At 45.4% G+C, this 22,663-nt stretch overlaps 1 protein-coding gene across 7 annotated transcripts in view; it reads right to left on the bottom strand.

The window, feature by feature from the left end:
- Positions 1-22,663, bottom strand: part of LOC107390374 (ankyrin repeat and SAM domain-containing protein 1A) — an 87,210-nt gene that overhangs the window by 32,718 nt on the left and 31,829 nt on the right. For all 7 annotated transcript variants that reach the window (XM_015967032.3, XM_054745728.2, XM_015967030.3 and 4 more), the window contains 10 exons: positions 14,233-14,529; positions 12,930-13,005; positions 12,724-12,825; positions 12,556-12,642; positions 12,293-12,462; positions 12,028-12,090; positions 11,496-11,625; positions 9,216-9,262; positions 6,564-6,660; positions 1,156-1,625 (listed from right to left, as the gene is read on the bottom strand). In XM_015967032.3, the coding sequence (XP_015822518.3) occupies positions 1,156-1,625; positions 6,564-6,660; positions 9,216-9,262; positions 11,496-11,625; positions 12,028-12,090; positions 12,293-12,462; positions 12,556-12,642; positions 12,724-12,825; positions 12,930-13,005; positions 14,233-14,529 (1,539 nt within the window). The remainder of the gene's footprint in view (positions 1-1,155; positions 1,626-6,563; positions 6,661-9,215; positions 9,263-11,495; positions 11,626-12,027; positions 12,091-12,292; positions 12,463-12,555; positions 12,643-12,723; positions 12,826-12,929; positions 13,006-14,232; positions 14,530-22,663) is intronic.

Below are 22,663 nucleotides of genomic sequence, written 5' to 3'. Positions count from 1 at the left end.
TGGACGTGTTGATGGAAGGATTTCCAGACAGAGCAAACACTGGGTAAAGGTGCTGTCATACATAAATGCCCCTCTAATGCAGCTGGTGTGTGACCAGAGCTGTCAGCAGAGAGCAGCAGAAACATCATCTGGTAGTTTATGAGAGACAAGCTGACAGAAGTGATGAGATATTTACACATGAACGTGTTTAGAGGAGGCCATTAAGAAATCGTGTAGGACCAACAGAAAACGGTGCAAGCTTCAGATTCTCAATATGCCCCCAACTATCGGTGGTTTTGGTGTTTTAACATTAAACTGTGCCGACCTGCACACCGGCTCAGCTCAGAGCGGCCATGACATCGATTCTCTCGGCTCGTCACAAGGCAGCAGTAAGATCTGTAAAAGCGTGGGCCCGCCGCGCTCTGGCTTTCATAAATACAAGGTGCCGAGAATGTCTCGGGCGCAGCCGGAACAGAACTGAGCCAGAAGGTACCGATAAAAGAACAAAGAGCTTCAATAAAAGTTATTGGCACAAGTGAACAGCTTGTAGTGAAACTGAGCTGAGAAGCTTAGAAAATATCTGTCATCCTGCAAACGGTTAAAAAGCAAACTAACAGAAAATAAGAGAGAATTTCTATTAACCTAAAAAAACATTTGATCAGACTCCTCCTGCGTTCTTTTAGATGTTCTCCTGCGTAATGAGCTCCATGTGTCGCGTGTTTGTGCCTTTTCAAGCCCAACGGTGCTGAGCAGAGACCCAAACTGCAGCTTCCACATTCTCTCCGAGTCTCGCGTTCCAGATCCGAGTCTTACTCATTTCATCCCCGTCTTTTCTAATCTTCTGTTGCAGCGTGGCTCTGTTCAGCCCTCCAACCACTTCCAGGCTAAGCCTTAAAGCGCTGAAGGAACGGGGGATGCATTTAGTGAGGACATGTCCATGGAGGTTAGGAATGAATGTACAATCAGCCAAGGCAGAATGAATTCTGCTGATTTTGATGCTTTCTTGTCAACATTTGCGTGAAAAACCATAATAAGCTACTGTGTTTGAGCTCAGACGGTATCGGTGCCACCCTCCAGACAACAGGTGGCTTTGGGTTTACAACAGAACAACAGTTTGTGGTGGAGCTGTGAAAGCACAGACCTCGGAGGTATCACTCATTCATCGGGAATTCTTACCTCATCCCATTCTGAGGTGAAGGATGGAGATTTCTCCAGCCTCTTCTTCCCGGTGCTACAGTTAGAAACGGACTCGCTCCGGTTTCCTAGTCCCCCCTCCTCCTCACCAGGAGGCGACACCAGCAAGTCGGAGTCAGACTTGGAGAGGCTACGTGCCAGCTTCAGGTCCCCGGGAGGGCGCATCCTAACTCCTGCCCCTGAGTCTCTTGGCTCCTTGTTCACGGTGGCGTAAATTGCCTTTGGATCACAGTCTGTCAGGATGGCGGCCATGCTGGTTTGGTTAGACGGCGCTGGAACAGCTGATACTTCCTCTTTTGCTTTGGTGGATTTCTTTGTTCCAGGCTGAGCTTGGGTCGGAGGCAGAACACCGGGGAGTCTGAAGGAGTCGATGACAGGAGAGGATCCGTGCAAGAGGCCGGTGAACTGCTCCGGGACCCCTGCTCCCTGATCCTGATTGAGCTGAGAGTTATCTGGAAGAGAACAGGGAAAAACAAGAACATTGAGTGAAGCCAGAGAGACAGAGAGAGGAGGCAGCTTGCAAGAGCCGGAAAGTGGACTTCCATTTGAAGGGCAGCTCCTTAGACCAGAGCTAATAAGAAGCCACCCACCCACACACACACACACCCTGGAACAGATCTGCAATTGTTTCCTACCGATAGCAACAGAGAGAAGAGGGAGAGAGGAGAGACGGAGCGAGAAAAGGGCGTCTGTTGAGCTGAATTCCAAACCCAGCTTGCAGCCGTCTGAGTTGAAACAAGCCTCTAAGGCCCACTTGGCTGTGAGGTCACTTTCCCCAACAAGACCCAGCCCCAAGAATCTCCCCAAGTCACCAAGTAGGTATTTGTGCAAACTTAAAACACACAAATTTAACAACAGAGTCGTGAAAGACGGAAACTTACATCAGCAGCCCTCTCCAATGAAAACAAGTCCTTAACAGAAATGTAACTCTCCTCCTTCCTCTCAGAGGAATTGCTGCCACATAAGCTCCTGTTCAACAGTCAAGTCAGCTCCAGTTCGCCCGACTCGACCTAAACTGTGGCTTCCGCTGGCGTGCACCCAGCTCTGCGCCCGTCTGCAGAGATGCTGTTCGCTGTGTGACCAGCAGCCTTCTGCCTCAGCTTCTAATTCTAGACCTGTTGGGCGGCTCAGGAATGGAAATTTGAATCACCCTATCCTCCAGCAGCCAGACTCCTGATAATTAGTGCAGTGACACATGCTGAAGGAGTGTGTATGTGTGTGTGTGCGTGCGTGCGTGCGTGCGTGCGTGTGTGTGTGTGTGTGTGTGTGTGTGTGTGTGTGTGTGTGTGTGTACAACTGGGGTGACGGGGTGTTTTGTGGCAGAGAATCTGGGGCAGCAGCACTGCAGGAAAGTAATGACCTGTTGCAGCATTTTTGTTTGTCCTTCACACATCAGAGCGATGCGTGCAGCTGCCTCTAACCCGCTATTAAACAAGAGGAGGAGAATAAAAGGGAAAATCACACAGAGAAAACCAAATGGCCCTAAAGGAGGTTTAAGGAACCGAATTACGGTAAAAGACAGAAACCGTGTGTGTGTGTGTGTGCAGGACGGCTGTGTGTAAGGGTGCGTGATTGAACTGTACACATGTCACGCTCACAGCCAACACCCACGCTCCCCTTGGCAGCTGGGGAGTGTGAACACCCTATGTGAGCATCGGTTTTGCTCCAATGGTCCCAACTGGTGTTTACTCTCGGAGAGACCCTCCTTTCATCCAGTTCTGCTGTTGGAAAACGACCCAGTCTGCCGACCACGTAAGTCTTACACACTAGTGAGGTCACTAAGGAGGTGTACTTGACTTGGCAAGGATAGATAGGCCAATATTTGACCAATGATGTCACAATTTTTGGGACTAGGGGCAGCGCTGCCTGTCGCTGCTCCATCCGCTCTGGTCTGGTTTTGGTTTAAATTCTGACTTTCTGCCTTGTGGGTCAGGCAGCAGCAATAACAGAGCAGAAGATGTGTTACTAGTAGGTAAATATTTATGTTTAAGGGAGAAAAGGGATTTTGGAATTATTCGCAGACCAGGAAACCAGAGAGGAAAAAATCCTCGGGGAGTTGTTCAATAAAACACCTCACAGCAGCGGGAATCTGTCAGGATATGTGCAGTTTCTGCTGAGACAGCATTGTGTTTTTGACAGATAATAAACATGGCCACACCGCTCTCTGAGCATGCAGACACCCTCCACCTGCCACACAGAGTGCTGAGGTTCAGTCCCCTGACTGTTCACAGAGACGGATCCACAGGAACTGGAGCACCGATATATATATATATATATAATATATATATGTGTATATATATTATATATATATATATATATATATATATATACACATATATATACACACACACACACATATACAGTATATATATATATATATATATATATATACACATATATATACACACACACACATATATATATATATATATATATATATATATATACATAATAGAAAAGCTTTTGAAAAATGAAAAAAGCTAAAAACCTTGAAACAGGTTGTTGTAGGGTTGTCTTGGCTGACTCTGCAGTATCACATGAACATCAGAGGCAGTCCCACTGGATTGGCAGATCGGGGTGGTGGTCCCCCTGTTTAAAAAGGTGATGCGGGCGCTGTACTGGTCTGTCTTGGTGAAGAGAGCCGAGCCAAACGCAAAGTTCTCGATTTAACGACCACTCTACGTTGCAACCCTCACTTACGGTCACAAGCTTAGGGTAGTGCCCGAAAGAGCGAGATCACGGATACAAGCGGCCGAAGTTAGTATTCTCTGCAGGGTGGCTGGGCTCTCCCTTAGATATAAGGTGAGAAACTCGACCATCTGAGAGGGGCTTGGAGTAGAACTGCTGCACCTCCACATCGAGAGGAGCTGGTTGAGGTGGCTCGGGCATCTAGTCTGCTGGATGCCTCCCTCATGAGGGTTTCGGGGCATGCCAAACTGGGAGGAGACCTAAAGGAAGATTCAGGACACGCTGGAGGAACTAGGTCTCTCGTCTGGCCAGGGAACACCTTAGGATTCTCCCAGAGGAGCTGGCCCAAGTGGCTGGGGAGAGGGAAGTCGGAGTCTTCCTGCTTAGGCTACAGCCCCTGCAACCTGACCCCGGATAAGCGGCATAATACTAATGGATAGATGGACCTTGAAACACTGCTACATGAAAGATCTGTTGATGCTAGAGGGAGTTGCAATGGAGAGTTTATGGACCAGAAATCTGACTGTTTTCCAATTGCTGCTCAGCAGTAATGCATCCACGGGCCGTAATAAAGAAAAGTGTGAGCTTCAAATTGACCAATAACCAATTTGTGATCACGGTACCTCTAACAGGAACACCTACGGAAGCCTAAAGCCTAATTTATACTTTGTCAGCTCCATGAGAGAGGGACACGCACGGACAGACGGAGACGTTTTGCCTTCACGCTTCTCTGACTCCTGGGAAGTGTACAAAGCAGTTCCCCGCCAGGACAACAGAGGGCGTAGCGCTGTTCTGTGGTATCCTGTCATGTATCCGGTCTAAGATGGTGTGTTTATATTGCGTTTTTTGTATTTAAGATTTTTTAACACGGACAAATTTGTCTCTCATTCTCCTCCACCTCTTCGTGCATTCGCCACCTCTAAACCCACATTTCCCAACATTTCTGTCCACGAATAAAACAGTTGCTGCGCGTCTTTTCCCTCCTCCAGTCACGGGGGGAGAAAATGTTTATATTTTTAGAGTTTTTCCGCTACGTATTCTTCAAGCTGCTTCGTGTGCATCACTAGACATCCTCAGCTCTCTTCGTGTTTTTGAGGGCGCAGTGGCGGCACCGTCGACGACAGCGGTGTACTGACCAATCACAAGCTTGCGTTCTCTGTCTCGACGGACAGATGTTCAGAAAAGAGAGCTCGTCTGCGTCCGTCCTTGCAAGGGCTCTCCAGCAGGCTCGCGAGGACGGATAATGGCGTTGCGCGTCCATCCCGACGCAGACGGAGAAGTCTAAATTAGGCTTTAAAAGGAACTGGAGAGAGAGATCTCTGGGTTTCATTCTGAACCTCTGTGACCCAAGGCTGAATAAGCAGTGATGACATGGGTGTTGTGAGCTGGGAGGTGAGCACTCTCCACACACCATGACGTCACCTGTTTGTTGAGCTTCTCTGATTTCAGGAGAGAGAGCAGCAGCTGGAATCAATCAGCTGATCAGCGGGCGGCTTTCTTAAGGAGGACGGAGGACACTGCTAAGCTGCCGGATGATTACGCCTTACTGGTAGAGTCCCAGCCACAGTGATACTTCGATTTTGAAACCTTGACTTTAGAAACGTGTTTTTTGCAAGCGACCTTTTGCCCTGATTATTGTTCTTGTTTTGACTCGTGTTTTAGGCTCAGTCATCTCTTTCCATACTCCGCATTCTCGTTGTGATTTTTGCATATACCACTACCTGACCATACGACTTCTGGACTTCCCTCTCGGTTCCCGTCCTCCCAACGGCACAAATTGCTCTCGGCACAACTTGCTCTCTCTCTCCTCCGGTTGGAAACCCTATCGCTCAGCTTCATCCCTGGACATTCATTCGCTCTCCCAGCTCACCCCTCCTCGGACATACTAAACCACGCTTAGTCTGTAAGTCCTCCTACCAAGCTCATCCTCTACCATATTATATTATCAAGGACTCACCTCTGCTCCTCTCCCCTCAGACGCTGCTCCCGTTTACCCATTCGCTGGATTTCCAGTTCACCCTGTGTTCTAGTTATCTAATAAATCTTTTTTTTTTTTACATTCTGCTCCAGTGTATTGATTCTGCATGTCTTGGGTTAAATCATTACCTCAGAACATGACAATGGGTGGATGGTAAAATGTTAAGAAACAAGATCCATCCTTGCTCTCCGACCAGCTTCATTACATGCACTACTGTTACAGTCGCTCCTAATGCTGTAGCAAAATATTGAAAATCCCCTTTTTCCAAAACTACTTTGTAGAGCGATACTTAAACATGCCGAGGTTTCTACATTTTTCGCTTCTGCAAAGAAAAAACCTTCCCTGGATGCAGATCCCAGCAGCCCTGGCCTCGTCTCTGCTCCACCCGTCACTAGAAGCAGCAGCACATCCAACTTCGAGCTGCGCCGTGGATCTAAAAATCTGATCCGGAATTCGGTTTCACGTTGGCAGTCTATCAACTCTCGCCCACTTGCCAGAGCGCGTCGATCAGCCTCCTCCCCGGGGGCCAAAGCCTCTCCGCTCCCGGAGAATGCCAATTGTGCATTTCCTGGCATCTAACTGAAATGCATCCGCCCAGTTTCATCAACATGCCTGGATCAAGACTTTCAAGGCCAACGTGCCCCTCTGCCTCTTTCCTTGCACTAGGACCAGCACCAGCTGGAGTTGCTGCACCATATTTGGCGACTAAAACCGGTGGACTCACCTGTTGGTGCTCGGGATCCCAGTCGTCCAGGAGGGTGGAGACTCTCTCTCATCCTATTTGAGGCTCTCAGGTCGTTAGGAGGGGCAGAGGGTTTGCGCTGATGAAAAAGGAGCAGAGGAAAAACTCAACCCGTAGCTGTTAAGCTGCTATAGCTAATTAGGAAAACAAATTAACTTGGAACATTTTGTTTTTCATGCCTCTTAACAACTTTAACATAGTACAGCTATAAATATATTGTGGAGATTAAAAAAATGTTTAATAAATTTGTCTAAAACCCTTCACCAGCATCACGTCTCGGACCATCAGCAACTTTTGGACCATCTGGTTGTGGGTCTCACCAAACCGCCGCACTTCCCTGGGTCCTCCATTCATTACGCACTTGTGTATTTAGCAAAAGAACACCGCTGGTGTGAGAGGTTCTCCGAGGTTCCGATGCAGATCCAGGGAAGATGACCGAGGGGAGGGGTAAGTTTTCCGTGGCGGTGTTTGCGTTGTTATGGCCCTCGCCTCTGGAACGAGCTGCCAGAGGACCTCAGGGCCGCAGAGAACGTTCATGTTTTTAAGTCCAGGCTCAAGACGCACCTATTTAAGTTAGCTTTTATCTAAATATTTACTAAAGTTTTATTTCTCGTTTTACATGATTATATTTTATTGCTTGCTTTGCATGTTTTATATGATTATATTTTAGCACAGTTTCATTATTTAATATTATTATTTTACTGTCTATATGATTTTATTCATTACTTATTTTCTAACTTTTGTCATTTATATTAGCTCTTTTATTATATTTTTACTCATTTTAATCCAGTGTTTCCTCTGTAGGGGCCCTCTGCCCCGGGAGCGGTGGTCGACTGTAGCTTCCTGGGCGCTCTGTAGGTGGGGGTCTATGCTCCCCCTCCACTGAGCGCCCTGACTTAGTGTGGGAGACCTGATGCTGCCGGGGCAGACGGCTCCTCTGATGGCGTTTCCTTGCCTTACCTTACTTGGCTCATCTGGACTCAGCCAAATATAATTTTTATGTGTGTGCGTGTGTGTGTGTGTGCGTGTGTGTGTGCTTGCATATGTCTGTTAATGTTTTTAACCTGTTATGGGAATCTGGGGTCATTTTGTAAAGCACTTTGTTTGAAAAGCGCTTTATAAATAAATTTGATTGATTGATTGATGATTGATTGATTGATTGATTGATTGATTGATTGATTGATTGAAAACTTAGCTTGTTCTGAACACTTTTCTAGAAGCATCTTTACAATTTTTTTATGTTTTGGTCAACTATGACTGGAAATCTGATCTCACATCTGAAAATATAGAACTCCATCTAAAATATTTAACAAGTATTGTTGTTTTATGTTATTGTAGAGGAGAACGGTAAATCTGTACACCCTCCCCCTGTCAACTCAACACAAACACACACACACACTTAAATGCTTAAACTTGTCTAAACAACCAGCAATTCGTGCCTCCAACAAAGCAGGAAATGCTAGAAAACACAAGAAATACAGTTTATAGGATAAAAATAATGGAGGTGCTACTTATTTTTAAATGCTAAAAAGCAAAGGTGTACAGTGATCCCTCGCTACTTCGCGGTTCGTTTATCGCGGATTCACGACTTCACGGATTTTTTCTTTGGAGCCTTATTCAAGGGAAATTCACCGATTCGCGGTATTTTTCACCGATTCGCGGTATTTTTCTATGCGAAATATCAAGAAATTCCTGATTTTTTTTTCATCAATTTCATCATAAAATGCACTTTTTGTAATAAAACTATAAAAAAAACAAGTAAAAATGTATTTCTATGTAAAGGGAGGGTTTTAAAAGTCTGAATACTGAATACGTACCTGTTAAATAAATACTGTAAATATGGTGTCCCTACTTCGCGGATTTTCACCTATCGCGGCCAGGTCTGGAACGCATCTACCGCGATAAACGAGGGATCACTGTGGAAAGTTCAAGCTGTTGATCTAAAGACACATTGGACGTTCAGCCTGAAGCGTTCTGATATAACACATCTGCCCCAAAATGGTACTTTAAGTTGTGTGTGACCTAAATTTCATACAAGCGCCATCTAGTTTATAACATGTTAGGAGTTAAATATTGTTCTTCTGCTAAATTCACAAAAGTTGAAAATATAAGTATATTTTTGATGCTTGTTTCTTGGTTTGTACATTAAACAGCATAAATAAATGCTTCTTCAGGCTCTCTGAAAGTTTGGGAAAGTTTATTTCCACTTTTTTATGTTCAGTCCTTGAATCTAGTCACACCAGGGAGGAAACGTCCGGCCTAAACACTTTCCACAGCTGCAAATCTGACCGTCAGATCTTTAAGAAGCACAAAGTAACCCAGAAACCGCCTGAACAAGCCTCAAAACTTGACTTGTTAGCGAGAAAATCACATTTTCTCTCAAAATAATTGATTTATTTTGTTTGACGGATTCATCTAAAGAGATGATCATTGTGTTTTGTGTCAGCTGGTTCATTCTTTGGCCTTTTTAGCGATTTTTCAACACAATTCCTGTGAAAAAGATTCTGTACTAAAATGGAGATTTGCTTATGTCTTTATTTTTCTTTACTTGTGTGCAGAGTGGCAACATCCAAATGAAGAAGAAAAAAAAAGAAAAATGAGAGAAAAGACCGAAGCATGACGAGCGACGAGTACCTGAGGTAGGATGCTGCTGCTGGAGGACTGTGAGGTGGCGTTCACATCTGGAGACATAAAACAGAGGACAGGGCGTTGTTCATGATTTAATCCGAGTGACAGCTGCTTCTGACGGTCAGCAAAAACATCAGGCGGAGAAGGAGGGAGTGATTGTTAATGAAATCGTGTTTTATGCACAGCGACATCCTCGGCCTTTAGATCGATCGTCCTGCAGGCTAAACGGACGTGAGCGGGCAGACGCGATGAAGCGGTTCTCACACAGATAGAAACACGACTCGTTAAACATTTATGCTCAGAATGGCAAAAGTTTAACAGTAAAAGTCTGTTTTCACCTCAAACTCTGACTCATCCCTAAAAGTAAATCCTGATCACAGCCTTGGTCTTCAGCTGGGTGATGCTTTTAAATGATTTGGTGTTTGTGAAGCTAAACTAGATGAAAATGACCTCTTACAGGGTATCTGCAGGTTTAAGGGAGTCAAATTTAAGACTTTTTAAGACCCTTTTTAAGGCCACTTTGACCAAATTTAAGTTATTTTTAAAAATTAAATTTAAGCTATAATTTCCAGCTATTGCCTGGAACCGGTGCTAACGACGTCGTGAACGTGGGATTGGCCATCCAGGTACCATTAAACTTGCACTTCCTCATGGCCCAAGCTCCTAGCCTAGTGAACTAGACCAAATTCTTGCTTTGCAAAGAATGGTCTAGGCATGCTCCATTGGAACCTCCGCAGCTCCTACCAGGACTCTGGCTGGCCAATCACAGCTCTCTAGAGGGGTTTCAAACACATAAAGAGCTGTGATTGGTCCACAATGGTGGGCCAATCATAGTGCTCTATCTGCTTAGTGAACAAATCACAGAGCTTTATCCGCTTTGTGGGCCAATCAGGGCACTCATGCCTGGTGGGTGGGATGATGCAACAGAGTGAAACAAGAGTATGTCACATTCTTTGTCCAGTGGAATACGGAGATCATTTGAAAGACAACGGTAGAACCCGCCCCACAACCGAGAGCCGTCAATGGAGCGTGGCCAGACTAAAGCCCCCCTTCAGACAGGCCATGAAAAACGGAAATGTTCCGGACTCTGTCCGTAAGACCTTTGTGTCTGAATACAAACATCCGGATAACGTGTTCCGGAATTTATCCGGACAAAGCCCCTAGTAACAGGTCCGGACTTGTTACGGACAGGGTGGCTGCTTCAGACTGGTGAGGTAAAGTTCCGGACAAGGGGGAGGGGAGGAGGAGGGGACCGGGGGACGCCGTGCGCACCTAGATAGCCCGCTGCTGTAGAATGCGGCGAACCACGGCAGCTCGCCTCCTACGGTACCGCCTAGACGCGCGATGGAGCGCTTCACACCGCTTCACACCGCTTCAGCGATTCCTTTAACCATTGAGCTTCATCATCCAGGTCTCTTATGCGTCTTCGTGTGCGCAGAATTATGCTTAAGCGCCTCGTGATTTTTATCTTGAGAGGCGCTATAGAAATGATAGTTTCTTCTTCTTCTTCTTCTTAACATGAGTCAGATTCTCTCTCCCCCCACCACCCCCCTGCCGCCGTCAGACATGTGGAACTTTTCCCTGCTGTGTGAACGCAGCCGAAAGGACAAGTTCCGGTACAAAAGTGGTGTGTCTGAAAACACAGCTCCGGTTAAAAACCGGATTGAATTGTCCGCAAATGTTCCAGAATGTCTATCTGAAAAGGGCTTAAATAATACATTTATTTAGTCTGGCTTGCCAGGCTACCAAGCTCCCACTAGCTTAACCAGCTAATGTGCTCATCTAAAAATAGCCCCCTTTCACGACCAGCTGAACGTGCACGGTTCCGCTTACGGCAACATCACACACAAAAATGCTGAACACTAACTAGAAATTCACGAAAATTTTACAGAAATAAAAGAATCTTGTTTATTGGGTCTTTGGTAATTTAAGACATTTGGAAACTGTATTTAAGGATTATTTGTCATTTTTAAGGCCTTAAATTTGGAAAAGCTAATTTAAGACTTTTTAAGGACCTGCGGACACCCTGCTCTTAAACTAATCTCATCTTATTCATTTACATTAGATCAGTTGTAAGAGCTGAAGAAGATGATACGGTTCAGGATTTGGGAGGTTTGAATGGACACAAACAGGCAGTTTTCCTTCAGCATGTGCAAAAATAAACTAAAGCTAGTAACATTGGATTAGAACGTTTAAAGAAGCCTATTAGGAGAAAAGAAAACAAAGAGCTAAGTGGAAAGTACATTTAATCTCACAATGACTTCCTCCCTGAAAGCAAACAATTACCTTTATTGGACTGGGACTCGTGGCTGGGCGGTGGGACTTTGGTTTGTGCCGTCAGCAACAACTCGTATGTGTGGTCCTCCTCTTCCTCAACTACTTCTCTTTTATCAGTACCGCTACTCGTATAGTGGACCTGAGAACAGCAGATGTAATGATGGGTTACTTAGCATTCACAGCTAGCTGTAGCTCTTCTGTCAGACGTCTCCTTCGGAGGAGGCAAATAGGAGCTCCAAAAAGGTTTTGGCATTCTCTGGGGTCAGCTGGGTTCAGACCAGACTCCTTTTACGCCTCGCTTCCCTGCTGGCGGTTCCGCTGCAGCACTCAGACAAACATTTAGCAAGGAGTGATGAAGTGAGTAGCAGCGGCCGCAGAGAGAAAGGTCATGAGTAGAGCAGCAGCAAAGAGAAGCTGGCATTCTCAGAGACCTGAAATTGTTTTTCTGCCGACTCCTGAATCGAAGCGTGTCGCCTCGGAGGAGTCCACGTCTGAAGGTGGTGGTGCTGTGTGAGACGTTCTCACAGACCTGTGGCCTTACCTCTGAGCTCAGCTCCTCATCATGGCAGTGACCAGAGTGTGCCGGTTGGCCAGCGCGATCTTTCTGTAAATCAATAAATCATTTTGGTTTGAAAATGTTCTTCTTACTATCAGATCATCATAAAGAAATCCATTCCCAAGCTCTGGGTAATCCAGGAGAAGCTGCTGGGGTTTTCTAACCCTGTCACATGCAACTACCTCCCTCTAGTGGAGGTTCTGGATCTCTCCTCCCACTAAAGGTGTGCTGGTGTGAGGGTTCTGCACACCTTTCCAACTTCACTATCAGGCCGTCCTGAGTCTCTGTCTGAGGACTTCCCACTGGTGAGGCTGTCCAAAGAGTGGCAGGAAGTGGCTTCGAACAGAGCTTCGTATGGACTCTCCTCCTCGGGGTCCGGGGCCAGACCTGAGATCAGCTCTGTCACCTTGTCCAGTTCACCTACAGCACAAGGTTCAAACACAAACAAGAGGACTCACAACCTTTCCCTTTGTGTTGGATTTAGTTCATCGTAGGACATCTGGTAATCCTCACCCTTCCTCCGTGGACTGGGACTCTCCTGAGGAGGAGGGATGGGTGGAGGAGGAAGGTTGATAATGGGGTGTTTTCCAGTCATGTGACCTGCAACAACAACAAATTATGGTATCGCAACTAATCCAGAAGGTGCTTTCCCTGCTGCTCTTGGTTAGATGTTTATTTTACCAAGAATGAGAGCAGCTATTTCTCTGCTCTTCTGGGAGGGCATGTCTTTGACGATGTCCAGCGCCGTCAGACCCTTCTGGTCGAGGATATTTACATCAATGCCTGTTAAATAATAACAAAGAAGGAAGGAGAAATGCAGCTTTATAAATATTTCATAATGTGTTGATTTTGTGCTTTAAGTGACCAGTGCAGCACCAAGTTCTGACCTTTACTGAGAAGTTTCTGGACCACGTCAGTCTTCCCAAACAGGGCTGCTTCATGGAGGGCGCTGCCTTTCTCCGTCTGACATGGGAAAGCAGAAATCAGAAGCATGAGTGCCGACAACTTCACGGTCTAGTTTGGGTATTTTAGGGCGACGGTGACATAGTGTCCACCCCGTGACCTGAGGGGTGCAGGTTCTTGTTCCTTTCCTTAGCCAAGCCACTTCACCCACCTGCCTGCTGGTGGCGGGTAAAGGGACAGGTGGTGCCTGTGCTCGGCAGCCTCGCCCGTGTCAGTGCACACCAGGGCAGCTGTGACTACAATGAAGCTCATAAGCACCAGTGCATGAATGTGTGTGTGTGTGAATGGATGAAGGACTGATGTGTTGTGAAGCTCCTTGGAGGCCATAGGACTCTGAAGGGCACTGTACAAATACAGGCGATTCACTATTTATACTACTTTGGTTATTATTTGCAGGTCAAAATGGAAAAAATGGTGCAAAAGTTCTTTTATGTCAGTGATTGTACTTAGAAAGTAGAATTAATCCATGCAAATCCAGATATTTCCGCCTTTATTTGTCATAACTGTGATGATTATGGCTTACAGCTGATGAAAACACCACATTAGAATCTAGAACTAGAATATTGTGAAAAGGTTCAATATTCTAGACTCAAAGTGTCACACTCTAATCAGCCAATGAATCCAGAACACCTGCAGAGGGTTCCGGGGCCTTTAGATGGTTTCTCAGTCAAAGATGGAAGTAAAGTTAAATAAAAATAAAAAAACTTTTGCACCACTCTTCAACTTTTTGAGTCTCACCTGTAGTTATTATTGGCCTCAAGGACCTTGCAAGTAACCGTTCCCCAGGCAAAGTAAAAGCCACCAGTCCTGGATGGCTCTAGTACCAACACTTGTCCAAGATAAAACAGAGCTGGACTCATGCCAACTCCACAGTCTGCAGCTTTTACTGACAAGTGTGTGGTCGGGTAGGGAAAGTAGATTATTTTCCAGCTCACAGGGCCGTGCTAATAGAAACCTGCAGGATGCAAAGCCTGATGGATGCTGAACACTTTCCATTTCCTTGATGTAAGGACAAAATCATTTATCCATTTATCCAGACAGATGGGGGGCACAGTTGGACACAGAGATGGAGCCTGAGGGTCCACCAGGGGGTAGAAGTAAAGCTCCATTCTGATGCATTTAATCTCAGCTTTGGTATAAATGCTGCAGGTCCAGATTAAGTTCCTAAACCTGATTTAGGCCATGACAGCACATTAGCAAACACTAGCAACAGAAGAAAATGCACACCTCATAGTTGATGTCCATGCCAGCGCCCAGAAGCACCTCCACCACAGACAGGTGTCCGTTCCTAGAGGCCAGGTGGAGTGGGGTGTGTTTCTTGGCATTGCAGTGGAGTAGATTGGGGTGAGCGCTCAGCAGCAACTTCACCACTTCCAGTCGACCATACAGTGCAGCCAGGTCCAGGGGGGTCTCAAACTTGTTGTTCCTCATGGTGGGGTCGGTCAGCTCATCCAGCAGGAGTCGCACCACCCGGGTGTGGCCGTACTGGGCAGCACAGTGCAGAGGGGTCTCGTTGTCGTTGTTCTGTTGGAGGCCAGTAGCTGGGATTAGAGACGTCTCGGGGTAACACAATTCCATCAGAAGGAAAGATGTTATGAGTGAGAACAGAAAAGGAGAAGGAGGACTTTTGTGACTGAGCAAAGTCGATGACACTGCACACCAGTAGCAGCACATGACCCACCACCTTAACGTACTTAAAGAAGGACAAACCACAATGAAGCACACAGAGGCAGATTTCTGGCAGAGGATAGAGGGGACAGGTCCAAGTAGAAGACAACAGTACATGCATGGACTAATGAGCTGCAGGGACTAAAGGGTGATGAGGCCCTAATACACACCAACAGGTGGAAATAAGAGCCACTTCAGCACTGGAGCCTCAGGAACATCCTGTAAGCCTGCACTGGGGAGGATGTGCTTGTGGGACTAGTGACAAATATCATTCTGATATGAAAGCAAAACTGTAGTATAACAGAAAAAGGCTAAAACATCCCTCATTTTTTACATTTTCTACCCATCAAACCACTTTCTTTCATTTTTTTAAGAAGTCTGGACCAATATTTGTTCAGGATTTCTGAAAGAATTCAAAGTACTTCTTGGACTTTGTCTTGGGTTGATGCAACTTCAGTCCAGTAATCGAGTATCTGAAGCCTTTGAAAACATCTGAGTCAAGGGTTGAACTGTGGTGCTGACTCAGAAACTCAGTAGTGCTAAACTGAAATGTTGCAACAATAAAGTAACACTAAATAGTTTCCTAAACCTTTAGCTAGTGCTTTAACACTGATCTCAGTGATTGTTGGGTTAGAAACTTGACTATGTTTCATATCTTCTTCCGGCTCTTGGAGAGTACAGACGCTTTTTTTTCTCGTCTCCCTCCTCTTCCCAAGGCTCTTTGTCCTGTCTTGTGTGCACGGCGCTTTCAGCATTTTTTTCTGGAAACTGGAAATTATTAAAAATGGATCTGGTCAGTTGGTCTCTCAATGCGATTGACAAAATTTTCTTCAACGATGAGAACGGGAGAAGGAGCTCCTGGATGTCCCTCTGGGACAGAGCCAGCTGGATATATCATGGACTCCTGGAAACAGTGGAACCTGATCTGCCTCTCTCAACTGTCTGTAGAGGATTCTGAAGATGTTTGGATATTTGTCGTTTTGGTGTCGGGATTCCTGCTGTTTGGCCTGAGCAGTTACCTGGCTTACTGGAAAATGAACAAGCTTTCGAGGAATACTGGCTCAATCCCGGAGCTCAGGGATGGAATGCATCGTGCTGTGAACGCACAAACTCATAATTGTCGATGAGTCGTAAGCTTGGAACTTTGGCTGAGATTCAGGCTCTGGCACAGAAGGTGGATTCCATCAAGGAGAGAGTTGACGGATCAGCACGGATTGGGATAGATTAATTACGCCATTATTGGATCTAGAGGGGTTGTAGACCAACAGAACACTAAGACAGAGAGGAAATTATCTCTGTCTGTCCCCAAAACAATTCTTATCTGAATCTGGTACCCTTGGAGCCTGTGAGGCTGAAGTGATTACTCCCCCCTCAGAAGAAATATGGAATGCTGCCGTCGCTATGGAAACTCTTTCTCCCTATCCCAGCCTGGGTGGGACTGTGACCGGTGAAGGCTGTGGAACCGTATCTAGGAGTCACTGTGCCCTCTAACCCATTACCTCCCTCCCCTCTCCAAACGGAGGTGATGAGCGCTACTCCATAGCAAATCTACCCTCTCTGTGGAGGGTTACTCTGAAGTGCCTTTTTTCCCTCCCCCTGACTCTATCCTCATATAAACCCTCTTGATCTATTACGGTAGCGTGACTCGGGTTGCGAATGACCACAGTCACCAATTCTTGTCATGTGTCTATGTATGTCTGATCTCAGAATTGTGTATACTGAAACTCTAATTTTCCTCTGGGATTAATAAAGTATTTTTGAATTTGAATTGAATTTGAATCTGACACCACTCTGCAGCCCTCTGCTGGCCAGATACTGCACTTAACAGTTTTGTGGAGCAGGTGGGTGTTCTAGGGCGCGTCCTTATACCTGCATTACGGCTGTTAGCTATTTTCACTTTGATGATCATCAATAAAAAGTACAAGAAGAGCTTTCTGTTGGCATCATGGCTGAGCCTGGATGTAAAAGTAAGAGTAATGTCTTTGGAGGTGAAGCAAAGAGCTAAAACCAGAGTAAACAGCGGCGTGGCCTACACTAGTTTGAAGAAGCTGAAAAAGGCTGATGATTACCTGGCTTTGTTGCTGCTGGACTTGTAAGTAATAATATTGTTTGTCCAACAATGTGGATCTTTTTTATTAGTGGCTTATTTAGTAAGACTTGGCTCATAATAGTGTTTGCTCATTGGTAGCACTGCGGCAGCATTGTTTATGGTAGTTGTAATTCAACTTTCAGCCAGTAGGGCAAAGGAGCAGGAAACTGCTGTGTTCCATTAACCAATGATTTGCATAAGAAGCCAAATAGGACACAAATCATTTCTGCATATGCATACATCTACGTCTTTCATCCACATTATCATAGTCAGTAAACAGTGTCCACATAGTGATCATTTGTCTTGAACAGAAGCATTAAATAATCTCCTGAGATTTGTAATCATCTTAAACATTTTTACCAACATCTGCAAAGCGTTCAGACAAGCCTATAAAACAGCAACTAAAAGCAGTAATTAGAACATAAACTCACTGAGTGGTGCTTATTGGATCCAACAGGCCACGTGCAAGTAAAAATATCAATGCTGATTAGAGATGGGAACATCCAACCCTTCTGCTGAGCTCTACCACGAGTGGCCAGGAGGGGGCAAGCATGACCAGAAGGAGGTCACAGACAGGGACAACTAGGACAGCTGAACAAGCTTTTCCGGTCATGTAGGAAGGGAACATGAATAACTAATGAGAACAACAATCACTGCTATCAATTAAGAGGTGTGAGGATATGGAAAAGGTACATTTCATTTCTCTCTCTCTCTCTCACACACACACACACACACACACACACACACACACACACACACACACACACACACACACACCCTACAAAAGGGCTGACAGATGGTGTGGGGAGATCTGAATGATGCCAGGGTGGGTCACTCCCACTGGAGCATGCCAGCTGTGCCACCATTAATGGGTTACACTCTGGCTGGTGAGGGGGCGGAGCTTACAAGGCAGACAGGTGTCTTTAACCCCTTCACTGCGAATATCACAAAGACCTGAAACCAGATGGAGTCAGCGTGTCGCCGCTGTGTTGTCATGGGAGAAATCTGCTTGAAGCAGAGATAAACAACAACAGCTGCCTATCCAACGAAGGAATAAGGACAAATGCTTTCCTTGGGATGACATAAGGACACCTTTGTTTTTCCTACCTGGGTGGTTGGATCAGTTAGGTTCACTAGAACCTCCTTTGGCTCAAAACATCCACACATCTACAGAAATCATTTAAGGACACATGAAATGAGCACAGCCCTTTATCTGTGACACATCGCCGAGCATTCGTCACAGCTTACTGAAGAGATTCACTCTGAGGTTTTTAGTCAGCTTCATCCAGACGAACTGGGATGTTTGGATTACATCAGGATGATTCACTTCCTGCGACTCTTCTGCCTCAGTACTAATGCAAGTCTACCATATAAAGTTTCCTTTTTCTGGACCTTTTCCACTTATTTGATAGGAATAAATACAAATTAAATGCAAGAAAAAATTTGTTTTAACTAAGACAATAAAACATCGAGTCGTTAGGACTCAAATGTTTTGTTAAAGAAGAAAATGCCACAAAAGTACACATATCATCCACCTGAGTTTTTGAACCATATCAACACAATCGGAGCAGAGCAGCGATGTGTGATCCAGTCCAGCAGCTGATCACATTAAACATGGCTGACCAGTCCTGTTACTCACTGATGGGAAACGAGCAGCACTCAGCTTTGCCTCCTTACATGCGAGCAATGTTAAGCCTGTTTTTCACACAAAGGCCCTTCCACTGAAGGGTTGAATTCCCCCCAAACGCATGCAGCAGGACTGTGACGTGTGTGAGCGTGATAATTATGACACAGGCTGACAATTAGCAGCATAATTTAACAAAAAACCAGCGTTTTTCTGAGGATGATGTCATCTATTCTGTTGTAATATAAACAAATCAGTGATGGGGAGCCATACTGACTAAGCTAACAGCTCAATGTTATAGTGCCTAATTTCCTTGCCTACAGTTAATTGTGACATCATGGTGTTGTCATTTGTGCAACAATGAATATCGATGTAGGTGGAACTCGTTAAAATGAAAGCTAAGCCATCGTTGTTGCATTTGAAAATCTCCACCTGAGGACTGATTTAAAATCTTGTTTCATATGGATGAATTCAATCTTTCGCACCCAATTCCAAACATTTAAATATCACATGATATGGCCTCGTTTCCGACCACATGATCCGATAGGAGCATCTAGGGATGCACCGATACCGATACTGATATCGGTACCGAAGCGATACCAATGCCAGTATCGGCAAAAGTTAACCGATACCAGGAACCGATACCAATGCAGTTGCTTGAAAAAGGCTTCACTGTAACTTGTCATTTCTGTTCACCTAATATTTTAGTTTTGTGATAATTTCCATTCATATATTTTACTTTTTATCTACCTCACGGTCTTTTCCTGTTGAAAGCAGAGATGAAAATAAAATCTGTATTCCAAATCATTGCCTTTTTTGTATGGTAGAAGTATCGGTATTGGCGAGTACTCAGATCCTAGTATCGGTATCGCATCGGTTTGGAAAAAAGTGGTATCGTTGCATCCCTAGGAGCATCCCTATGAGGTGCTTAATGTTGGAGAATGGAGATATTTTATATTTACATCCACTAGCTCGTCAATCCGGCAGAAGAAAGGTTTATTTCTCTGAAGAGAAGTAGTTCACGAAAGTAAGAAAGTACGTATTTACTACTTTTAAAAGGAGGGGCTCTTCAAATAACTGAAATACACTTAAATAATGAAGTGAGTGATGAGATGCACACCTATAACCTAGAGCAGAAGCCCCCACCCACTTGCACTTGGACCCACCCCACCCTAAGACAGCCGAGAGCTGCTTTAACCGATCACAACAGCTGACAGCAGCCAAAACCGGTCGCTCATGTACGTCAAAGTTATCTTTCAACAGAAGATGATTAATAAAACTATGTGTATAAAATTTATCCAGCGTTGTAGCCCGTCTGTGCCGACGATATTTAGATATTTTTCACCCTGTTAGTGGTTTTAATAGTTGCGCAGGTACCGCTTTATGACGCGTCACACGTCTCCTTTTAAAACATTTTTAAACCGTTCTTCTTTAAAGAGTTCTTCTAGGTCCTTGAAGGAAGACCGTGGTTTAAAATACAGCTTTATGTAAATAATCAGATTTTTTAAGGGATACTACGCAACTTTCATATTTTTAAATCTGCAGCCTGTCAACCATCACCTGCTACTGGAGAGGCTGAGAGACAGGGTAGGCCTATCAGAACTGCTCTGGAGTGGTTTTCCTCTTATCTGTCTGAGCGTTCCTTTTCTGTGGCCGTCTCCAAGTTTAGGTCCTCCACCACCTCCCTTACCCATGGTGTCCCACAAGGTTCTGTGCTGGGGCCTCTGCTCTTCCTCCTCTATCTGCTTCCTCTTCAGCACATTCTGGGCTTTAAATGAATCTCCTACCATCTTTATGCAGACATCTTTATGCAGATGACATCCAACTGTACATCTCCTTTAAGCCCCATGAGACATCTAAGCTGCAGCTGTTAAACACCTGCTTAGACTATCAAAACCTGGATGGTGGGAGCTTTCTTCAGCTGAATGAAGATAAGACTGAGATCCTCATCTGTGCCCCAGACAAGCTGGTTCCCAAAGTCAGAAACTCTCTTGGTCAGCTTGCTTCTCACACCAAACCTTCTGTCAGGAATCTTGGTGTGACCTTTGACCCAGCTCTCACCCTGGATTCTCATGTCAGTTCTCTTGTTCGCTCTTCCATCTTCCATCTCAGGAACATTGCTAAGCTGAGTCCCATTCTGTCCCGCTCTGAACTTGAGACAGTTCTCCACACCTTCATCTCCTCACGCTTAGACTACTATAACTCTCTTTTCACGTGTCTGAGCAGAACCTCCCTGAACCGTCTACAGGTGGTTCAGAACGCCTGTGCTCGGCTTGTGACCAAGTCCTCCAAACACACCCACATCACCCCGCGTCTCCTCCAGCTTCACTGGCTGTCAGTCAACTTCAGGGTTCATTTCAAGATCCTGGTTCTGGTCTATAGGGCCTTACATGGACAAGCACCATCTTACACTGGTGATCTTCTTAGACTCAACACCCCCAGCAGGTCCCTGAGGTACAGTGATCAAAGCCTACTGATTGTGCAGCACCAGACTAAAGACCAAAGGTGACAGATCATTTGCTGCTGTGGCCCCCAGACTCTGGAACTCTCTCCCCACCGAGCCTGAGATCAGTGGACTCAGTGGTCTCCTATAACTCTCCCACTGTGATGAGTGAGCACCACCTCACCCCTGCCACATGGACCTCAAGGGATAAACCATCAATCCTGCTCAATGGTCAACTCTCCTCGCAGGGTCACACATAACGACAGTGTGAGGGTTAAAAAGCAGCTGAAGATTCACCTGTTCAAGATGGCTTTGGTGTGACCTTCATCACCACCATCTCCTTATCCTCCTCTTTCTACCAACTCCACTTATTTCCCTCTTTCCTATTCATTTTCTCTTTCCCTTTCCTTACATTTTTAAATCACAATTTTTTTATCATTCTAACCATCTCTGCAAATCATGTAAAATCATATTTTTTTTATATTTTACATTTTTTTGTTCTCGTGAAACGCCTCATGACTTTTATCTTGAGAGGCGCTATATAAAAGACCATTTTCTTTCTTTTCTAGATCGTGAACACAGCTGATTTGTTAGATTTGGAGATGGATTGCTCCTGTAGAAACTAATGAAAGCTGAGGGGACACTTCAGCGGTTAGATAAAGGTGTTAAAAAGACAAACTCACAGCCAGGAGATAAGCTTTATGCAGGACTGGGCAATAAACCGAAAATTTATCGTTATCGAAATTTCTGACTCTTATCAAGATAATTTTTCCCATGTCAATAAATTTGATAACAAAAAAAATTAAAAGATGTGTGTAGGTTAGCAACGTTCATGTCCCTTTAAGAAGCTGTACCACCTTGAGCCACGTAAAAATGTGACTCAATGTGATCCATGCGACAGCCCCATCTAGTGGACAACCTTCATGCACATACCCGTAGTTATCGTCCACCTATCGTTATCGAGGTGAAATCCTCAATATATCGTGATATTGATTTTAGGCCATATCGCCCAGCCCCAGCTTCATGTTTGGTTTGATCACAGTGAATAACGGACATTAGGGGGCGCTAAAAGCAAGCAGAACTGCCTAGTATCCCTTCATCACGTATGAGGGGATTTATAGGCTTAAAAAAACTTGAGAGTACATTAGGAGCAGGTAAAAATCTATGATCAGCCTCACCTTCACTAGCATAGTACACGTGAGCAGTACTGGTGCAGTTAGAAGACAGAGCTTATGGGCCATTCCCATCTGTACCGGGTCGGCTCGGGCTGGGTAGTGTAGGTTGTTTACATATCTGGGTGGCCTGGTATTTTTCCGGGCCAACCAAGGCTCATTCTCAGCCCTCTTCTCGAGGGGGTCTGCTTCAGGCCGACCAGGGCCAACACACCCACTGCTGACAGCAAATTCACACCTTCCATTAGAGCAAGCCTCTGATTGGTGGGTAGAATCAGCCCACATGGGCTTAAGGCAAGGATGTGTGGAATCAACCGGGCCAGGCTGGGGCCGACTAGGGCTACCCGGCCCGGGCCGACCCGGTACAGATGGGAATGGCCCATTAGAGACGGCAGCGCTGGGACTTCCTGGACAGTACGAGACCTTTGTGAGTGATGTGTGCTTACTGTAGTAAAGCAGAAGGCAGACAATCTGACCTCACCCAAACTGAGATTAACATCTCTGGTGACGCTGACTGATAAACCTCACCTAGAGCATCTGGAGATTAAACATCAGCGCGTTATAACGCTGTAGGGTATTCTGAGGGAGGGGGAGGAGGATGTTGCACACACACTCAGGCTGGGAGATGATATCAGGAATCGACTGGCGACCCTGGTGACGTG

The sequence above is a fragment of the Nothobranchius furzeri genome, chromosome 15 (assembly GCF_043380555.1).
Source record: "Nothobranchius furzeri strain GRZ-AD chromosome 15, NfurGRZ-RIMD1, whole genome shotgun sequence".
Lineage (NCBI taxonomy): Eukaryota > Metazoa > Chordata > Actinopteri > Cyprinodontiformes > Nothobranchiidae > Nothobranchius > Nothobranchius furzeri.
Note: the sequence above shows the minus strand (reverse complement) of the source record. Positions and strands in the feature narration are given on the sequence as shown.